We start from the raw sequence: 19,865 nt of genomic DNA, 5'->3' as shown, positions 1-19,865 counted from the left end.
AATAACCATAGATCTTTCTGTCCAATAGATATTGTTATTATTATATGAAGTAATTATTATTTTAATCAAAATATCCATATGATACTCGTACTATATAATATTTGTACTTTGGCAAGACAAATGTATGGGTTTTGTTTTTATATTTACTGAAACTGTATGATGTTTTTACTAAATTTTGAAAATTCTGATCTAGTTTGTATCAAAATAAAATATCCATGACTACCATCTAATATTTGACAGGTAATTGTAGTCGACATGTGAGATGTATGGATTTACAATAAGTGCAAAGCTGTTGGTTATTAATTAATTGATGTGTCATTTTGCGTTGGAGATTTTAATGGGAGCGAATCGATCGAGGTGGAAGTAGAAGGTGATGGGGTAAGTACATAGAGTAGTGTAAATTATGAATTTCGGATGTTATTTATTGTTTACGAAATATGTGGTAGTCAGTCAGTCGTCGTCGGGTGTAAGCGAGGTGCTCTTTAAGGATACATCGGCTTTAAAATAACAGTTCTATGTCCGTCTCTCTCTCTCTCTCTGGAGGAAAGTTGAGAATCGGACGTAGCAAGCTACGAGGTACGTCGCTACGAACTTTTCGGGCTGCGCGCCTCACCGCACGAACGATTTTGGGCGCAGCGGCAGGGGCCCCCAACGAGCGAGATCCGCTTAATGTAGGTACGTTGCGTTCGGCAAGGATCGGGTGTCGTGGCCCCGCCATCGGTGGGGGCCCAGGATGCGCGCACGTCCTTGCTTGCATCGGACCATTGTTATTTCATGCGTCTCCGTCTGGTAGGAGCCGACGCCCCCCGACCGCGTACATTGGACTCGGCCAGACCTGTTTTTCGTTCCATCTCGAGCCACAACATGGCGTGCACTGTTTGAAAAAGAGCGTTACGGAAGATCCGTTTCCTCTCCGGTTTTGCGCCCTGGATGCACGACGCGAGGACCTCGCCACGAACCACCGTACCGCCGCCGTTAGGTTTCGATGTTTTGGCCGTTTCCACGACAGGCCAACACCACCAGAGCCCGCCTCCTCTCACACGCACCACGCGTTCCCCAGCCGTCCCCGCCGAACGGGATCCCCGCAACCTCGCGCGCCACCGCCGCCTCCGCCATATTGTTGTGTGTGTGTGTGTGTGCGCGGTGTCTTTCATCCTAACGACCGTAAAAAACAACCTCCAACCTTTCCTCCGGCTATCGCCGCCGCAGCCGTCACCGTCCTCCACGTCTTCGTCGACAACGTCGTCTCCATCGTCGCTGTCTCCACCTTCAACGTTATTGTAGTTGTTGTTGTTCTTCTCTGTTCTTCAGTGCGAGAGTGCATATGTGTGTGCTTCATAAAACAAACGACCAGTGCGGGATACGCGACAACAACACGACCTACCAACATTAACTTCATCCTCCTCGAAAACACACACACAAATACATACCTATACAGGCGCACACACAGGCAAACATTATTCCGTTTCTTCGTCGCCGCTTTTTCATTTCTCACCGCATACCTACTTCTTCGACAACCTTTTTTCCTGCCACCTTTAATTTATACTTTACACCATACAATCATACGTACCACCATCCAGGCCAATTTCAAGCAAATCGCAGTCTAGTGGTGTGTGCAATAGCGAAAACGAAAATTCCCCAAAAACGAGGAGCCAAAAGAAGCAGAAAAGTGCGCGAATAATCGAAGACGAAGACGTACACATCCATACCCACACACAAACACACGTATATATATATATACGAAACGGTAACGGAAAGAAATACGAGGAAACATACGAAAAAAAACGTGCTTCACGTGCGGCAGTGTGTGTGAAAGAGAGAGAGAGAGATAGATAGAGAAAAAAAAAACGGGGATTTTGGATTGCGCAATTCATTTTCTCCCGAAGGGAAGAGGAGAGAAATAAATAGAATAATAATAATATTATCAAACGTGGAACAGGACTTTTTAAACAATACACCTAGAAAGTGGCTGTGCTTTTATTTTCTAAACAAGAAGTTCGTAACCAGTGCCGAGCAAATTTTCCGTTTCCCATTCTGCAGAGAAGCAACGTTACAACAATACACGACGCGTATTTCGGATACAGCAATATTTTGTTTGTTTGGAGGAGATTTTACGAGGAAAGAAAAAACCAACCCGCGTGTGCTCTTGTGAGAATACTTAGTATAATGTAATGGAAACTGTCCATTCATTGAGAATAGAACATGGAACCGTGCAAAATGCGAACATGTCGTATTCCCAGCGCCAGCCTCCAAATCACAGGTGAGTCTTCTTAACTTCTCTGAAAATCAACTTTCATAAAAGTGCTGTTTTGAGTGAAACAAAAAAAAATAATTATAACAAAAAAAAACACAACATGCAAACACGGAGCTAGATAGAGTTAAGGAAAACATCGGTCGGCCTTGAAAAAAACAAATTTTATTTCGGTTTTGTTTTAAATTCTTTGATTCTTTTTTTTTTTGATTGCTGTTTTATTCCGAGGCTGACGTTTCGAAAGATTCGGGGAAAACGTTTGGCCTTTCTAATAAATGAATGCGTTCGCGAAACGTGTCTGGAAAATTTTTGCTAATTACAACCAACATATGGTTCATTCACTGCAATTTCTGTCTGTTCCCTTGCAGATTGCTAAGATGTTTTTCTTCTTCATATTATTACCCAATTCGAAGACGAAGACCTCGTGGCTGATGGAATATTTTATGATTACATCAACTTCTGTTTCGAACGAACACACCTTTAACTATATACAATGAATATTACCAAACTAGTTTACAATTTGAGTTTTTAACGAAATTTACTAGAATATTTATTTTGAGATATTTTTTGTTTGTTTAGTAATTACAAAATTTGATCGAAAGATCTCGTGGTTGTAAAATATGTTTACATATCAAATTTTGTTTAAGAAAATGGTTATATTCAATTTTAGAGTACTCAAAATCAATATTTGTATTTTTAATGTAATATTAATTTGAATTCTCAGTGATTACTTGATACTTTATTTAAGGTAGTTTTTGTTCGATTATTATTTGAGATTGTAAAACCTCGTGGCTTTGAGAATATTTTAATTCTTACGTGAACTTCCGTTCAAACGAACCAAAAAAGATTACACACAATATTTGACTACATATGAAGATTATTATTATAACTTCTGTGTACAAATTCAGCTTAATTCTCAATAGCAAATCTCTAAAATAATAGTTTTTTAATAAGAAACTACGATAATTCTTGCCTAAATGTCTAAATGTCTAAATCAAAGATTTTCGTTGAATTAGTAAAGGACAAAATTCTTTACCTGATTTTACCATCCTTTATATTAGGTTAGGTACCTCTAACTTTTCAATATAATAGTCTAAAAGCAATATTTTCTAATCCTGTTTTGAAAATTTTCTAAGAAATAGATTTAAGGAAACTTACGCAGAAATTGCCGTCTATTTATTTTACTTTGTCAATGGAATACTCGGAAACTTTGGCAATTTTATGTTATTATTGAAAATGTGTAGATAATACTTTAAATGAGACTTTAAATATAGTATTTTCTCGACAGAATTGCTTTGTTTTTCGAAAATTTTGGAAAATAAATCTATTGAAAAACTTCAATATGTTTGGTTAAAAGCTGCTTTTAACATAATTTTAACATATATTGAGCAAGGAAATTATTAGTTTCAAATCATAAATAAAAATGTATAACAGCTGACATCTTTTAATCTATGAGTAACTACTTTAATTTTCTCTTTGACATTTGCAGAGTAGATTCGAATGGAAATGTCAAATGAACGGTTCTAAAGGTGCTTTTAGTCCTAGACATTAAGTATTCAGATTGAGTGAGAAAACGAACGGTTATAAATTTTTATATATATTTCCTTTATCGTCACGCACAGAAATAGATTTCTTTTGTGCAGAATTGTACAGTCTTCAATTTACAGTCCAATCATATTTTTTAAAATTATTATCATTTACTGTAGAAATAATGTTTTTCTGATGAAAACAATTGCTTAAAATGAAAATATACTTATTTTTTTCTACCTTTAAACATTGTTTGTTAAAGGAAATATTCTAATAATATATATTTTTCTTGTTTTCTTTTAATCGTTTAAAAAAAAAACTATGTAATTTAAATCCTATCATGCTACTGCAAATTTAACTAACAAACTTTAAATCGAGACGTACTAGTCTATGATAAGAATAGAGGTTCCGATAATGATTTTATCTATATTATTGATTAGACATTTTATGTGAAATAATAGTTCGTAGAAGTGAGAGAGTCAGTGAAAGTTCAATATTGTAATCACCGTGAGTGATTTAATGCGATATTGCGGTGATAACACGAAGACGCTCGATGCGTTATCATCTTCCAAGCGTTCTTATATAGTACAGGATGTCGCGTTAGAGTGAAATAGTTTACAATCGTTTACGGTTAAGTGTGCATTGCTTAAATTTAGAAGGGGGCATTATTTTCTCGTACTATTTATGTAATCGACGGCGTTTTCCTACCGTTTCGACAAACTTAACCATAATGCAAACTTAACTAATGTAAAGGGAACATAGTTATATTTACATTTTAAATTCTACGGTTACCTGAAAAACAAAAAACATTCTTAAAATATTTTAGTTAATTAAGAATTGATTCTATAATTCAAAATATGGTAAAAATTTAGATATTATAGACAATGTGTTCTTTAATAATTGCTGAAATTGACTGTTTGTTGTTTTCTTGTGGAATAACTCGGAAACGTATTTTTAAGGAAAACAGGCAATTACTCGCCTCTTCCTAATGAAGCCTTAATAATTATTCTTTGCGAAAATGAAATTTAAAAAAAAAACACACCATATTCGCTTATATAACTACTATTAATAATATATTTCTAAAAAAAAAAAGAACCAAGTGCGAACAAGGTTCCTCTGATCTAAGTCCACTATATGACTCACATGAATGGAATACGAAGAAGAACAACAAAAAAAAAAAAACAATATTTGCACGTTGGATTATTGCGTTATATTTAGTTCTTTCCTTTTTATTTTTTAAGTGGAAGAATAACTTATCAATAATTAATCTTTGTGTCCGTATTTCAATTTGGATTAGTTGAACAGACACATTGTGTATGATAGATTGATAGTTACAAAGTAAGCGTAAAAGTTTTGGTCTTTGTAAAAGGTAGAAAATATTGGTTTGTAGAATCTATGGACTTCCATAGAATCGTAAATCCAGGTAGTAAATAGAAATGCTTCCCTCCAAATAACCATGGAAACCATTAAGCGTATTCGAAACCGTCGCGGCGTTGCCACGTTTAAGGCTTAAAGAAATGCCGTTAGGTTCGGGCGATTCGCGCAAATGGTGAGCTCTCTGCTCTGCAAATGACTATACGTTTAAAGACATCGACCAGGATTATCTCGTATACCCAATAAATTCAAGTTTTAGGAATTGTTACGTGAATTTGGTTAATTGCCTGAAAAAATATCGATCTTTGCTCAAATCAATGAGAGGAAAGAAACGTAGAAATTGTAATATTTGCGGAATTGATATTTCGTTTCTAAGGATACGACGCATTTGCGTAATTCCGTGCGTTTTTTTTGGGGTTAAGGTCAACGCGTGTTTTAGAATTTCTCGAACGTCCTCCTCTCTACCGCCAAGATGTTCGTTGTTTCTTTTTCTCGTTTGTTGCGTCGTGTCTATTTGCATATTTCGTTGGTTGGTTTGCGCAAATGGTGCGAATTTGAACCATTGCAATTATTGTAATTAGAGAGTCGATTTATCAAAACGCTTCGTTTACGGTCAACGTAAATAAATAATAAAGTTGTACAAATGCAATTTCGCCCTGGGGAAAATTCAGCAATTCTGATTCTCACCCTCCCACACACGCAACCGATATATGCAGATGGATTCGATTTCGTGAATTCAACTGACATTATTGAAGCAGAGGAATTTCCATTCTATCAATTTCTGTCGCATTATTTAATACTTTTTTTTTATTCATTATGCAATATCAAACTTCACTATTTTGTAGTATCTTTTAGTTTAAGATTATTATAGTTTGACTATAAACTACCCAAAGTAATGTGAACAGAGCCTGCAATATAAATTGTTAAATTTTGAATTAATGAATAAGGAATAAGGGGAAAAAATATGTTTTTGTTCATCCTAGATCTGAATGGGTACAATGTTATTACTTATGGGGAAATGTTCCTTATTCATTTTTAAATGTTATTCAATGAAAGATCTATTTAAGTTTCTTTTAAAGCATTTTTTTTTTATTATAACAACCTTTATTTATAGAAAGTAATTAACATATAAAAAACATTTTGCATATGTAAACATAAAAAAGAAAACTAATTTTATAGACCTAATATTTCCATATCTTTATTTGGCTTTAAAACATTAAATTTAATCTTTTGTTTCTCGATACAAACGTTTTATTAAAATTTTATTGCAATGACTAACGCGTATACAAAACAAACATAAAAATAATACAGGTAAGATATAATGAGAAAAAAAAAGGTTTGTTACAAATGTTTTAGCAAATTGTAATATTATATTTTTAACTTAAATTTATTAACCTTGTATATAAATAGCAATATTTAAATTTCTCGTTTCGTTCAACTATTCAAACAGTCAATGTGAAAAAAGCTTTAATAAATTCAGAAATAATTAAAATGGCTAAATAGAAATTCTCGCTGAATGCACAACTTTCTTAACATTGTTGCATGAATACTCTTATAATGAAAAAAAATATATATAATAAAGGTACTACGTACCTTGAAACCGGTTTTTATTTATATTAAACTTTACCCTAATTCGAAATTCCGTTAAAAAAAGTAATGAGTAAGGGGAAAAAGTGTGAATGAAGAAGACACGTCGACAAGTCTATGGAAGCTTCGTGTAGGGAAACATTATTAGGGGACACGAATAATGAAATACTATATAGTTCTTTATCTGGATTTGACAGCGGCTTCTTCTTCTCCATCTTCAGGGGTTATCTAAAGTAACGTGTTCATCTGAACAAACCACGAACTTTGTGGATAAGAGAGAGAGAGAGAGAAAAAGCACGCTCAATATAATCGTCAGAATTGTTTGCAAACTGCGGACGTTTATAGAAGTTTCGCAAATAATGTAATTACTTGGTGAATAATAACTTATTTGAACGGTTTCTTTAATAATAATAATACTATAGGACAGTGAATTGAAGAATTAACATCTTTTAGTTTGCTTTTAGTAAATGAATTTTATTTTAAATGTATCACGAAGAAAACTGTGGTTTTGTGGGTAATTCTGGTGTCAATAACCTTCCGGTTATTTTCAAATAGTTTGCGATGATTATGTACGTATGGAACACAAAAATGCGTTCACTATTAATTAAAGTTATTTAATTATCGTGCACACATTTTATGAATTGTAATGACTGTTAGAAGGTTTCTTTTTAAACTGGTCATCGACCTCCAGAGAATGTTTTTGTACTAATCCATTCGACTGTTAACTAAATTTTCAAGTAGCAGATGGACTTGTTTTATCATTTTTGACTGTTTTAATTCAATTGCTTTGCACGAAATTATAAAACAATTCTATTCGCATGAAAACGATGCATTAAATAACTGGATTATCGTTTATTTTCTCCTAATCGAAAACTAATAATGTCTCATCGGATTTCCAAGTATATTCTGCGTGTGGGTGATTTCGTGTTTTTTTTTCTCGGGGGGATGTTTCTTTCTATTTTCGTGGGCATCCGTTTTCCGAGAAGCTTTCGGATTTTTTTCTCCTTCATTGTTTTCGATGGCAATTTCGAAAGGGAAAGAAACCATGCGGCGTGCACCTGCCTTCAGCAAACGGCAGCTTTTTATACACACACACATTTGTGTATGTGTGTGTGTGTGTCTATACATGCAGCAGACGTAGCCCCACTCATACTCATTCCAACCTAGTGTATATGAGTGAGTGTGGTTCACTCTGCGAGAAGTGTAGACAAAATGGACGACGTTAACCCACTAATTTCAGGCCACATCAGCCGCTACAACTGTACCTCTTCGTATACACCAACTACGTATTCGCAATATAACAACAACAGAAGACCTCGTGGCCATTCCACAATTATAACAGGATTTCGTTTTCGCACATTTATTAATATTTCGTCTTCTATTTCTTGTTATAATTGTTCTCTCTTCTTTTTTCAGAGACAAAATGACTCGAAAAAAACGGAGGACAAGACAATAATAATCTTGTCCTCCGTCTTGTTATTTTGTCTTCTCTTATTTATCTTATTGTCTTCTGCATACAATCCAATTCATACTTTTGTTGATACGATTCTTGCTGACTGTTTTCTAAAAAAAAAATATGAATAGTCTAACGTTACCGTAGCTCACGTTTCGACGGAATCATCAAGAAAATAAAAATGTGTTTCGAAGTAATTCTCTTTTTGACTATTGGAAAATGAATTCATTGAGTTCATTATTTACTTAAAAGCGCTCGCATAAGGATTTGGCGTAGTTTCAAAATTGATCGATCCTTCTCGACATTCGCGGTCCGAAGAGTTGTGCTTGAGGAAAAGGAGACTACAGTTCAAGCGACGGCAAGGATTTATTTCGGTTCTCGTAGGGGGAGTGAAACGAAGACGAATACGACAACAGAAATAACAATAGAAGGAGTAGAGTAAAAATAACATGTAAATAATCGATGCCTTTTAAAATTCAGGTCAAAGTTTAATTCGCTTACACCACTTCGTCCCGTAAACGTCAATTACGCTGATGGTGTGACTCACGGCGAAATTGGAATCCACAGACTGCTGGTGTACACAATGCCTCCTTTTGCTGATAGTAAAATTTCATAAAATAAGCGAATTTTGTGAAATCTATTTCAATATAATTTTTCTATTCAGACAATTCTATTATGCGAGTAAGCATTTCTTCCTGACTTATCTAATAAAAATATAATATATTACTTCAATCAATCACTGAATATTAATAATAAATATTATTTTGCAAGAAATAGAATAATTCCATTAATTTTTTTATGATTAGTAAATTTTGTTACTTTCTTATTCGCTTAATTTTGGAACCATTACTGAAATTGCCACTTTCAAATAAACGTCACTCCTTTATCATTTTATTAGAACGTTCATTAGAGAATTGTATTAATTGAACGCAAATGGTTCAAATGCATAACGAACAAAGTCTTGCACTAATGAAGACGCACTGCTTACATCTTCATCTGCAAATTAATTAAGTTAATATAAAAAAATAAGGACATTTCTATATTTTTTTAAAAAAATTATTTCCAATTGTTATTGTCATTATTTTGAATTGTTACTTTCAATACTTTCTTTCTTTCAATGGAAAAAAAATACCATTTTATCTGTACGTTTATTACAGAAATCGAATGACATTAATTGAAGGCAGATGGTTTAAATGGTTATCGGACATAGTCTTTTCTACCAATCAGAAACACGATGTTTACCATTATTGAAGATCGAGCGTAAACAAAACGTGCTGCATTGAGTGAGAGAGAGAGAGAGTGTGGCGGAGAGTGGAAAGGCAGGAAATTTACAATTACTTTTTATACTTTGCGCCGGTTGACATTTATTTCGATTATCTCGTCTTTTTTTGTTGTATGTTTCTTTGTCAATTCTCCACAACAGTTCGTGTATATTTTGTTTAAAATGCTCAGCCTCCTCGACTCTTTTATTTCATTGGCAACGGTATTAAAAACGGTATTAAAAAGTAACAACAAACATATTTCATTCTGGTAAATGAAACAAAAAAAATGTAATTTTACCGGTTAAATTTTTAAAACCCTTTTGAGTATATTTATTTTTAGTGCGCATATTTTTCATTCAAGGACACACATTGGTTTTTGTTGCTGTTAATCAACAATCGAATAAACTTTAATATTAAGTTTTTTTTAAGTTCTCTAATATTTATTTATAATTTATTCGTTAACTTAGTTCTTCTATGATGCAATCTTCGAAATTGATAAACTAAATTAAGTAAGTTTCAGCTTTACGATGTTGCGCAATTGAAGTCAATATAAGTTTGTTCGCTCCAATTCGACATTACATGATTAACTAATTCTCTATTATTTAAGATATATTCAACAATTTTAGAGTATTTTTATTAATAGAATATTAAACATTGCATGTGATTGTTATTAATCTATTTCGTATTCAAATATGAAATGTTATTTTTGTGTATCGTGACTCACCAGTGACTGCATACGTCAATCTTATTAACAGTTCGGTGCGAAGGTAAATAAGAAAACACGAATTACAAATACGTGCGGTTTATGATACGTGATTTTCCCAAATCCATACTGAATAAATATTTTTGCATTTCGCGCATATTTGGACGATACCCTTGATCAGTCCATTTAACTACTCTCTGATTATACCACCTGATTAAGTAGTTTGAAAAATTTTATCCAAACATAATAAATATTGAATTGTCGTGTCCTGGGATTCAAATATCTCTGGACACTGTGGAATATCTCATAATTATGTCGTTGTGGAGTCCTAGTTGAGTTTTTAAGGAATGCTAGAGATGAAGTTGGAGTTTTATCATAATAAACACTTTATAATTCACTAGAAGATTATCAATAACTTAAATGTCTAGATTCCAGTTGCTAGGGTTTTTATGAGTCTAACTAGGCTAAGACTAAAACTAACTTGGACTAGCATATTAGTAGTCGTTATCGATTGGCCCTTTGAATTTGTGCACAACATTATGATTAACATTAGTCATGATGACTTATTTACATACACATGTATACAATAATAAGGACTAACATAATATAAACAATAACGGTTATACATAACAGAATTGTCGAAGCGTCTTTGTTATTTAACACTTTGAAAGAATTTTCATTTTTTTTTTGAAACATGAAGATGATTGAAAATTGTTATCGTTTTGCATTCTAACTGTGCTTGCATTTTAATGGCGCGATTGTCTTCCATTAGAAAATGCAACGATTGCAATTAGAATCAGGATTGGCTTGCAAACAAAATACTCGTGCCAGAAAATATCGTAATATTTTTGCAAAGTAATTACCACCACTAAATTTGCTTCATTTTTCATCTCATGCTACTTTTTTTTTAATATTCTCATTCTGGACTCAACATTCGTATAAATTCATTAAGTATTACTGGGGGTACGTCTTATTAATTGGTAGAAACCCATAGAAAGTTGCTTCCTTTGTATGCATAATTTTTATTGTGATTATTATAATAATTGACGTGGGTGGACATTGTTGAGTGGGAAAGACTAATTCAGTTAATTAATGTTTAATTCTTACATAATAATTATGTGAGTTCGAATAGGTTAGGTTTAAAGACGAGTATCAACGTATAAACTAAATATTTTATTGATTTATATGTTGGTACTCTTTTTAGTGATAATTTGACACTATTTGAAATAGCTTAAATATTCTTGGATACAACTTTACCAACATTGTGATTATAATCACATCTAAATAAGTTGTAGATGTACTACTGAATACAATGTTTTTGTTATAATACAATTTTATTTTTGTTATGTGGAATGAATGGAAATATATGATTTAATAATGCACTAATAATAATTAATTAAAATTACCAGTTATTATTAATAGACGCGCGTACATAATGTTATTGAATATTTGGAAACATTGTGTTTTCAAAATAATCACGAGAGGAAATTGTATAATTTAACAATGAACATAGCAGTTCGTGAAATAACAATCGTATATGAAATAAACACAAATGGAAATAATAAATGTTACCGTGTGTATGCATTTTACAAGCAAACGTCGAGAGTTTTGTAAAAATAATAATATTGTAGTCAATAATTTAGAAATTGTGTTTTTCTTATTTGTAATTTTCAAGGGTTTTCTGAATGCTTTAAACTTATATAATACATACAGATAAACATTAATAAAAACGTTTTCAATTTATTTTATGAATTTTTATGTTCACACTGTCAAATGAAATGACAGTGACATAACCTTATTAACACTGTTTTTATGACATTTGACGCAAATTTCCGCGGCACTTTTATATTATGACGTTTTCATTTTGATATGTAGACTCAATGTGTATTTTGCACTTATATCTAGATTGAAAGAAAATCTATGCATAGTTTTAATGAATTTTCTGATTAGAAGCTGGTAATTCCTCTTTCCTAGATATTTTCTCAAAAATAAAGATACAATTAAAAAGGTGGTACTATGCGTGTACGTCACAGTTGAATGACGGTAATACAAAATGGGTAACCAACGCTTCTTTCATGACGTTCTTTATATAGATATACTTTGTTTTTTTTCATTGCGAGGTTACAGCTTAAGATGACAGTAGATGTTAAGTATTTCTGGAGTTGTGGTCGTATTAATTAGGATCAGAGGCCGCTGCGTTTCTATAATTACTAACAAAAGCCAGACGGAAATGCCCTTTTGCACTTTCTTTTTGACATACATATAGAGCGACTGAGAGTGTGTGTACGATAGGGAAGCACGTCGGGCCGCCATCTTCTTGAAGCGCGTCGTCTGCGAGCGAATTCTTTATGTGTTTACACGCGAATCCCATTAATTTAAATTTTTGGTTCGTTGAACGGCAGAGGCCGTGCCTCGTCGGTATTATCATCATTGTTTCTTCGTCCAATGTTAAATATACCGTTGGGCCTCTCGATACCTTTTCGTCGTTAATTGGTCGAATTCATTTTCGGGAGGATAATTCTTCTTCATCGCGCACATCGCATTCTAAATATAGAGCGTACTCTTGGTGAATGGTGCATAATAGTAAGTTATTAATGGGGGGCTACCTCTGCGCATTGTTTATCTGGGCCCCGAACAAAACGCGGACTGCTTGTCGGTGAGAAGAGAAAAAGAGGAAAACGGAGAGTAGATACGAGGTGGCTGGCTGTGGAGGAGGGCATACATAAGAATGGCCAACAACAAACGTAACTGGATTCGGAACAACAATTCACGCACTCTCCGACGCTATTCTTCGACCTCTCTGATGATGATGGTGGTGGTGGTTGTGGTTGTATATGTGGCATTCTCTTTCTCACTCTTCTCCCATGAACGCGTTATTATTCTGCATTAATTTAATGCAGTGTATACGCACACACAAACACCATATAGTAGATATATGCGCCGCATAGGAGGATGTGGGTTATATAATGTTAGTGAACTGAGCGTGTTCCATACGTTGTTATATCTTCAATTTTTATCTTTGAAGTGTGCTGAGTGTGTTTGCACGCTCGCTCGTTCTAAATACAATCGGAATTGAGATATATAAATTTTGCATTTCGCGCCGCAAATCGATACCATTTCATTTTATTATCTTGCACGCGAATTTCTTAAGCCACCCAACGAAAACTTACCAGACATCTCAAATTTACAACCTTTAATTCCATTAAAAACACAATAAACTGCAAAATGCATTCTAGCAAAACTACTGATAACATTCATATAAATCAAGCAAACTGTCAGAACAGCGCATCACTCAAATTCTTCATGAAATTACAATATAACAATGTTACAGAAGATGATTGATCATGAGTCAGTGACACAACGCAGAAGTTACTTGATTTTTTACACAATTTGGTAATTATTATTATCTATTGTACTTTTAAATTTATAATATTCCAACATATAATGCTTAATAATTTAAGTTTTTTTTTAAATATGAATATCATAGGCACATAAAATGATTTAAATATATGGATGAAAACAAATAACGTATTTTATAAGACGCAGCAATCCAAGCTACAACATGCAGGAACCATGAATTTAATCTATAGAGTAAATGTATGTATTTACGTAAACGATAACAAATAAGTATCCTAAAAGATGATACATAAAGACATAATCCGTTATATAATATTAATATTGGCCTTGAGTTGAAATTTAATAATATGTGATAAAAATGTGTACATCCGTATTCAATGTGCGTTGTGGAATGATGAGTTTCCTACGCAATAAGTTTATTCATAACGAGTTGGGTATGAAACGTTGATATTTTTGTTCGTTTCCTTTATCTTTTTGCCACTCTTATAGTGATGGAATTGCAGCAAAAGTTAACGAGAAAATGATCGCTTTTTAATGACAATTTTATGTTTTTCTTTATAATCAATAAACCTAGTATTTTCAACCATGATTATCGATAGTAATAATAAAAGTCGTTCGATTCGAGAAGCGTATGTTACATTTTTATTTTGTAAGCTAAGAAAATTTCATGTAGTTTTAATTTCTATAGAGTTGAATGTACAAACAAGTATACAATATAAAAAGACATGAAGTAGGGAACATCTATAAAATTTTACTTTTACTTTAAATCGAATATTATCTTACGTAATATTGCGCAAAAAAAGTATGAGTAAATAGAAAGATCAGAATATTTTTGTTGACTTTAAAACCGATAAAGCTGAAAATCACAACTAGATATGGAGAGATTTAGATTAGTTATTGTTTTCATGTAGAGGAGGATCATCAAATGTGTACACAAAATTGTTGTATGAAAGAGAGATGCAATTAAACAAAGTATTTATTTTCGGTTATCTCCAGATGAATTATATTTTATTGATCTTTTTTTTTAAAAATAAAGTACACTTGAAATACGATGAGCAATATCTATAAAAGTTGAATTCATATACATTAGATTACACATTTCATTTACTTGAATATAATAATTAAGTCTTAACTTGTAATTAGCATTCTAAAAGCATTAATGTATCCTTTTTGTTAATGAAGAACATTGCAAATCTTATAGTATGTTAATCAATCATTGCTATTGATTATTCCATAGTTCTCAATGCATTAATAATAGCAATAAATGCACAATAACATGGAGTGCATCAGAATGGATATTCTATTTTCGCAATTAGCTTTTAAAAATATCAACGTCGCAATGTATGAATCGGAAGTTTTCTAATAATAACCGTCAGCCAGGCTAGCGAGCGCTGAGCACAAGGCGAGTAGTCAAAAGGCGACGGGGGCAGGATAGAGCAGAGAGGACAGCAGGACAAGCAGCAAATAGTAGTAAATAGGTAGCAGAAGCCAACCAACCACCGGGCACAAAATGAGCAGGCAGTAGTCTGTACGTCTGTCATAGTCGAAAGGTGATTGGAATCGTTGAATTGCGTTGCCCCCCATGAAATGCGCGACTTTCTTTTGTTGTCCTTTTTGTTTTTTTTGTTTGATCGCAATGAGAGAGCGGTCGGATGTATAAATGATGCGTCGTTCGCTGCATATGCATAGTTTTCGTTTCGTAATGAATTACTGATAAAGCGGTTGCGACCTTACCAAGGTCCAAACACGAATGCACAACAACATCGACAAACGCAACACATCCATATACACACATACACAAAGATACCCACACCTTGACGTTTCGCTACGACTGGCTGCATATCGTATTATTATTATTATTGTTATTACTCGTATTGTAAGTTTGCGGCTGCCTGCTCACCGCACTGTTACTTTCTCATCACGGTGCCCACACTTCTTTCTTTCTTTTACTTTATTTTCTTCCTCTACTTTTTTTTCTTTTTTCGTAAATACACCATTAAGAGACCATTAAAGAAACCTTTGCACGTCATACGTGGAGCTGTATTGTTCATAGGCGTTCTCCTCAACCAAACAGCGTCGGTCTGTCACGCTCCATAACCGGAACATTATTCTTGAACGCCGTTTACGTTTTGTGCATTATTTTGGAGATTCCGATGGGTTTATGTAATTGCTTGTTGTTGTTGTTGTTCTTTGTAGCTTTAGAGAAAACTAGTATGTGCATCGCAACTGCTCAGTTCTCGAGGTTTCTTCCTTTATAGTCTTTTTTTTAATACCGTGAAAACGTATCCATTAGGAAACCAACGGATATATCGGAGGCTATTTGGATTTGTAGGAGCAAGCGTATTTATCGTTTGAATCATTCGCGGAAGATTTTTTTTAAGTTTCGTTTTCTGCGTATAGTTTAATATTAACGTTGTAAAATCATTGGAAGCTATTTGATTTGAAAATTTCTTAGTGTTTGAACGTTATTGCATATTGACTTAATAGTTATCCAAAACCAGCACAAAATAGTTTGTATTTAAAATTTCACATTAAGATCATATTGACCTGTTTTTTCGTTAAATTATAGGCATCGTATATAGGTGATCATAAGAAAAGTAATAATTTAAAGCCAAAAATAAGTTTAAATTTAAAATAGACATAAATAATACTATCGACGCTTTGGCCATCTCTGATTTATAATATAAACTAACTGAAATATAAAATATACAAAATATCTTTCTATTTGAAAATATAATTTTACATGTTTTCAGACTTTTTTAAGAATTGAATTGAGAATTATTTGTAAATCCATAATTTCAAATGTTTTTTTATTATTAATTTCAAATTTTACCTACCGGTTGGTATTGGTATAGTTTCTGATCAAATATTCTCACAACATCCTTATTTGTGAAATCCTATGGTATTTATAGATCAAAAGATCAAAGTTTAAAAAAAATGTATCTGTGAATGTATATATAGTTGGTCGGAGAGCCTAATTTATAACATGAAAATATTTGCTTTAAAAATTATGATATGAAAAAACTTTAAATACTTTCAATCGATACTGAATATCATTCAATTATTTGTTGGGAATAATTGAGTAAAAGAACATCGTTACTTGAAGATCATCTTTTGATATTATTAATCAGAAATTATTTTATGATTTATTTAGATGTGGAACGTAAGCGTTTAACATGAAATGCTTACTGAAATCAAAGTCGAGCAATTTTAAACTTGCATTTCTTAGGTTTCCCCACAAACCTGACCATACCGATCAAGAGGCTTAAATGTGTATTGAATTTCCTGTACAGAGTAACAAATCTATATTAGTTCTCAGTTAGTTTAGGACCAACTGCATACTTTAAACCGAATGAACTAATGGTTACTTTTGTCTGTGGATAAACATATTAAAGGCGGCCATGTGATAGCTGTCAGTGGAAGAGGAGATGGATGAAATCTAATTTCTTTGAAAAAGATCGATGCGCCGATGATTCGTGTTCTAGTAGATTTCTCTCCATCTGCTTCTTCCTCTCCTCCTTTTTTTTTTCTTCTTTTCGTTCCGTCCAACCGGTAAAATTGTAGCTGTGGGAGTAGGAAAATATCAAATTAACTAGCTGGCTTTGCAAATTTCCATTTCCGATGAAAAGTGAAATGTCGCATTCTGTATTCAATTTTTAATTTTCATCAAAACGAAAAAGGCAGATAACGTAAAGACGTTTTTCCTCTCAGTGCGAGGAAAAATATTTGTGTAGGGTTGGGCCCCATCTCGTATATTCACACGGCACTTTTTCTACGCGCTACGCGTGTAAAATAGATACGCTGATTTCATGACATTGCAGGAATTCGTAATTTCATTGATTCCAAATCAAAACATAACTTTGGAACTTTGTTCGAGCTTTGGAATTACAGAAAACATTGTTTATATACATTCTAATAATAATAATAATTCATATTATATAAGGATAACAATACAAAGTATTTGAAGTAAATGAATAAATATACACTCTACAATTATTAAGTTAAAAATGTGACGCTTTGCATGACTCACTTTTTTCTTTAATAAGTACGTTTATACGTTTATTTATTCTCTAATCTAAAAATAGATTTAATATTAAGGAAAGCAATGAGAGAAGAGAAGAAAAAAACTGCCGGCGTGAGTTATGAGCAATAAATTTTAAGTTTAGGTCAGAATGGTTCGCGTGCAGAATGTGTTTGGGTCAGGTCGCTCTGAATGCAAAATACGCTCCGTCGAGATTTATATTAAACTTATGTTTCTTAATTACAGAATTTTTCTTCGGCATATTTCACGCCGTAGCGAAGTTCGTCCTTATAGAAGCGTGATTAAGACTGAAACAATTTTTATGACTACAATGAATCATATCATATGAATAGTGTATGCATTTTCATATATTTTGGATTTAGAACATGGAACATATATTTTAGGCGTTACTTGCTTAATAGTCTTGAATATTAATAGAAGCTATAACTACCATATATTACATTTTAAGCTTTACCTGTCGCAGTTCATAGTCATATCTTCTTAATATTAATATAACCTATAGACGGCATAAAGATTACATATAACGCCATAATTATTATTTAACAAATATTTTATTTGGTTTGCAATATATCGTTTAATTGAATAAAATTATATAATGAGTTCAGATTCAATTGATTTTTTTATGAAGATATGACTATTTGTTAGTATTTAGTTTTGTTAGGCAAATAATCAGAGTAAAGTTTCGTGTATTTTTGTATCCCGGACGGCGGAGCGAGTCAAGGTCAGATCGGGTGGGGTTTTAAATGCTGCGGGTCGATTTAGTTCTGCAGTGTAGGTTGTGTTGCTTGTGACTTAAATGGAAAACCATTTCTGATCATCATCATTTGCTATCCGATTTATGTGCGCTTCGCTTTTGTTTATCACGTCGTACAACGGGGTCTTCTCTCTCTCTCTTTCTTTACGTCTGTGACGCATGGTTGTGCCATAAGGCAGCAGCAAAAAAAGTTCAGGATATCCTCATGGATATAATGCGAGAGCGACGCGAGGAGAGTTGAGAGAGCAAATCAATGTATATTTAGAACGCATTTGAATTGTTGATAAGTTTGCAAGCCTAAGTATCGATTGATCCCGAATTGGAGTTGAGAGGGGTCTCCACCCCTCGCCATCGTTCCTATTGCAATTCTGAAATATAGATTACGTACTTTGCACCCTTTCCAAATTGGACAGTTGACGAAGTTTGCGATAATGCGCCAAACTTCTATTTTTCATTCACATTGAAATCGAACCAATGGATGGATATATTCGTTTTTTGTGTAAATAGGAAAGTTGAAACTAATGATTCGTGATATTTAATGTATCGGCTAGTGTAGTCAAGTTGAGAAATGGGTTGTTATTTTTTTTGTAAAGTTGAAATAGATGTATTTGAAGCATCATCGGTTAGCGGTTGTATGATAACATTATATTGGTTGGTAGTGGTGTTTCAAAATGTATGCTTTAATTTTACAACAATGTTTCCAGCAAACGCAGAGGCTCGAGGCGTGCTAAGCTCGCAGCGCACTGCTGCCAGGTCATCCGTGTCTGCCCTCTCTTCTGTTCCTTTTGTGCGACTCGTTTCATTTTTTTTCTTTTTTTCATTATTTTTGCGTCTCTTTCGGGGCAGACAATAAAACGGAGAAAAGCGCGCGAACGTGGAACCCGTCGAAGAAGAAGGAGGGGGAGGGGCAGAGGAGGGTTATGGGGCGGTCGACCGGTGCAGGCGGGGTACCCAAGTGGAAAAACAAGATCTCGCTGTTGGAACACCCCCGCCTTGTCCCATATATCTTCTGCGGAGCGTTTACAATGAAACCAAGAGTTTCCAAGGTGCCCGTTTTTTTGCGTTTCTTTTCAAGCTTTACAAAAATGAAAAAAGTATATATATATATATATCATATCCCCATGACGCAGACAAATCTGCAAAGTGCGGTGGAGAGGGAACCGGAAACGAAACTGCTCCTACGATGGTCTGAAGAGAACTAAACACGAAAGGGTCGGTCTTCGCCGCCCCCAAACGAACCCAACTTTCGTAGTAAAATGCGATGGAGCATGTGAACTCTTTCTCAATAGGGCCACACCCACGCGCATTTCTTCCTCCTCCACTCGAGATGCGCGCGTTCTTCTGAATATATATAGAGTGAATTGCATTATCTTCCATAATATTACATAAACGACCAACTTTTCTTGTGGAAGGGGGGGCGCAGTTTTATTATTTTAGTTATGTAGTTACGAAATCAAGTTATCAACTCGACTGGGCTTGCCTCGTTTTTATTAAATTTTATAGTTCAGGACTTAATTTGAAGCTCCAATAAAATGATGAAGTTCGTGGTTTCAAG

General features: G+C 33.7%; 1 protein-coding gene across 1 annotated transcript in view; it reads left to right on the top strand.

The window, feature by feature from the left end:
• The first annotated feature begins 295 nt into the window (after positions 1 to 295).
• The window catches only part of LOC108566538, a 38,472-nt gene continuing 18,902 nt past the window's right edge, over positions 296 to 19,865 (top strand). The window contains exon 1 of the mRNA XM_017926467.1: positions 296 to 2,260. Coding sequence (XP_017781956.1) covers positions 2,172 to 2,260 — 89 coding nt within the window. The 5' untranslated portion in view covers positions 296 to 2,171. The remainder of the gene's footprint in view (positions 2,261 to 19,865) is intronic.

Source organism: Nicrophorus vespilloides, unplaced genomic scaffold (assembly GCF_001412225.1).
Source record: "Nicrophorus vespilloides isolate i.1.1-1 unplaced genomic scaffold, Nicve_v1.0, whole genome shotgun sequence".
NCBI lineage: Eukaryota > Metazoa > Arthropoda > Insecta > Coleoptera > Silphidae > Nicrophorus > Nicrophorus vespilloides.
The sequence above is the reverse complement of the archived record's forward strand: the minus strand, read 5'-3'. Positions and strand labels throughout refer to the sequence as shown.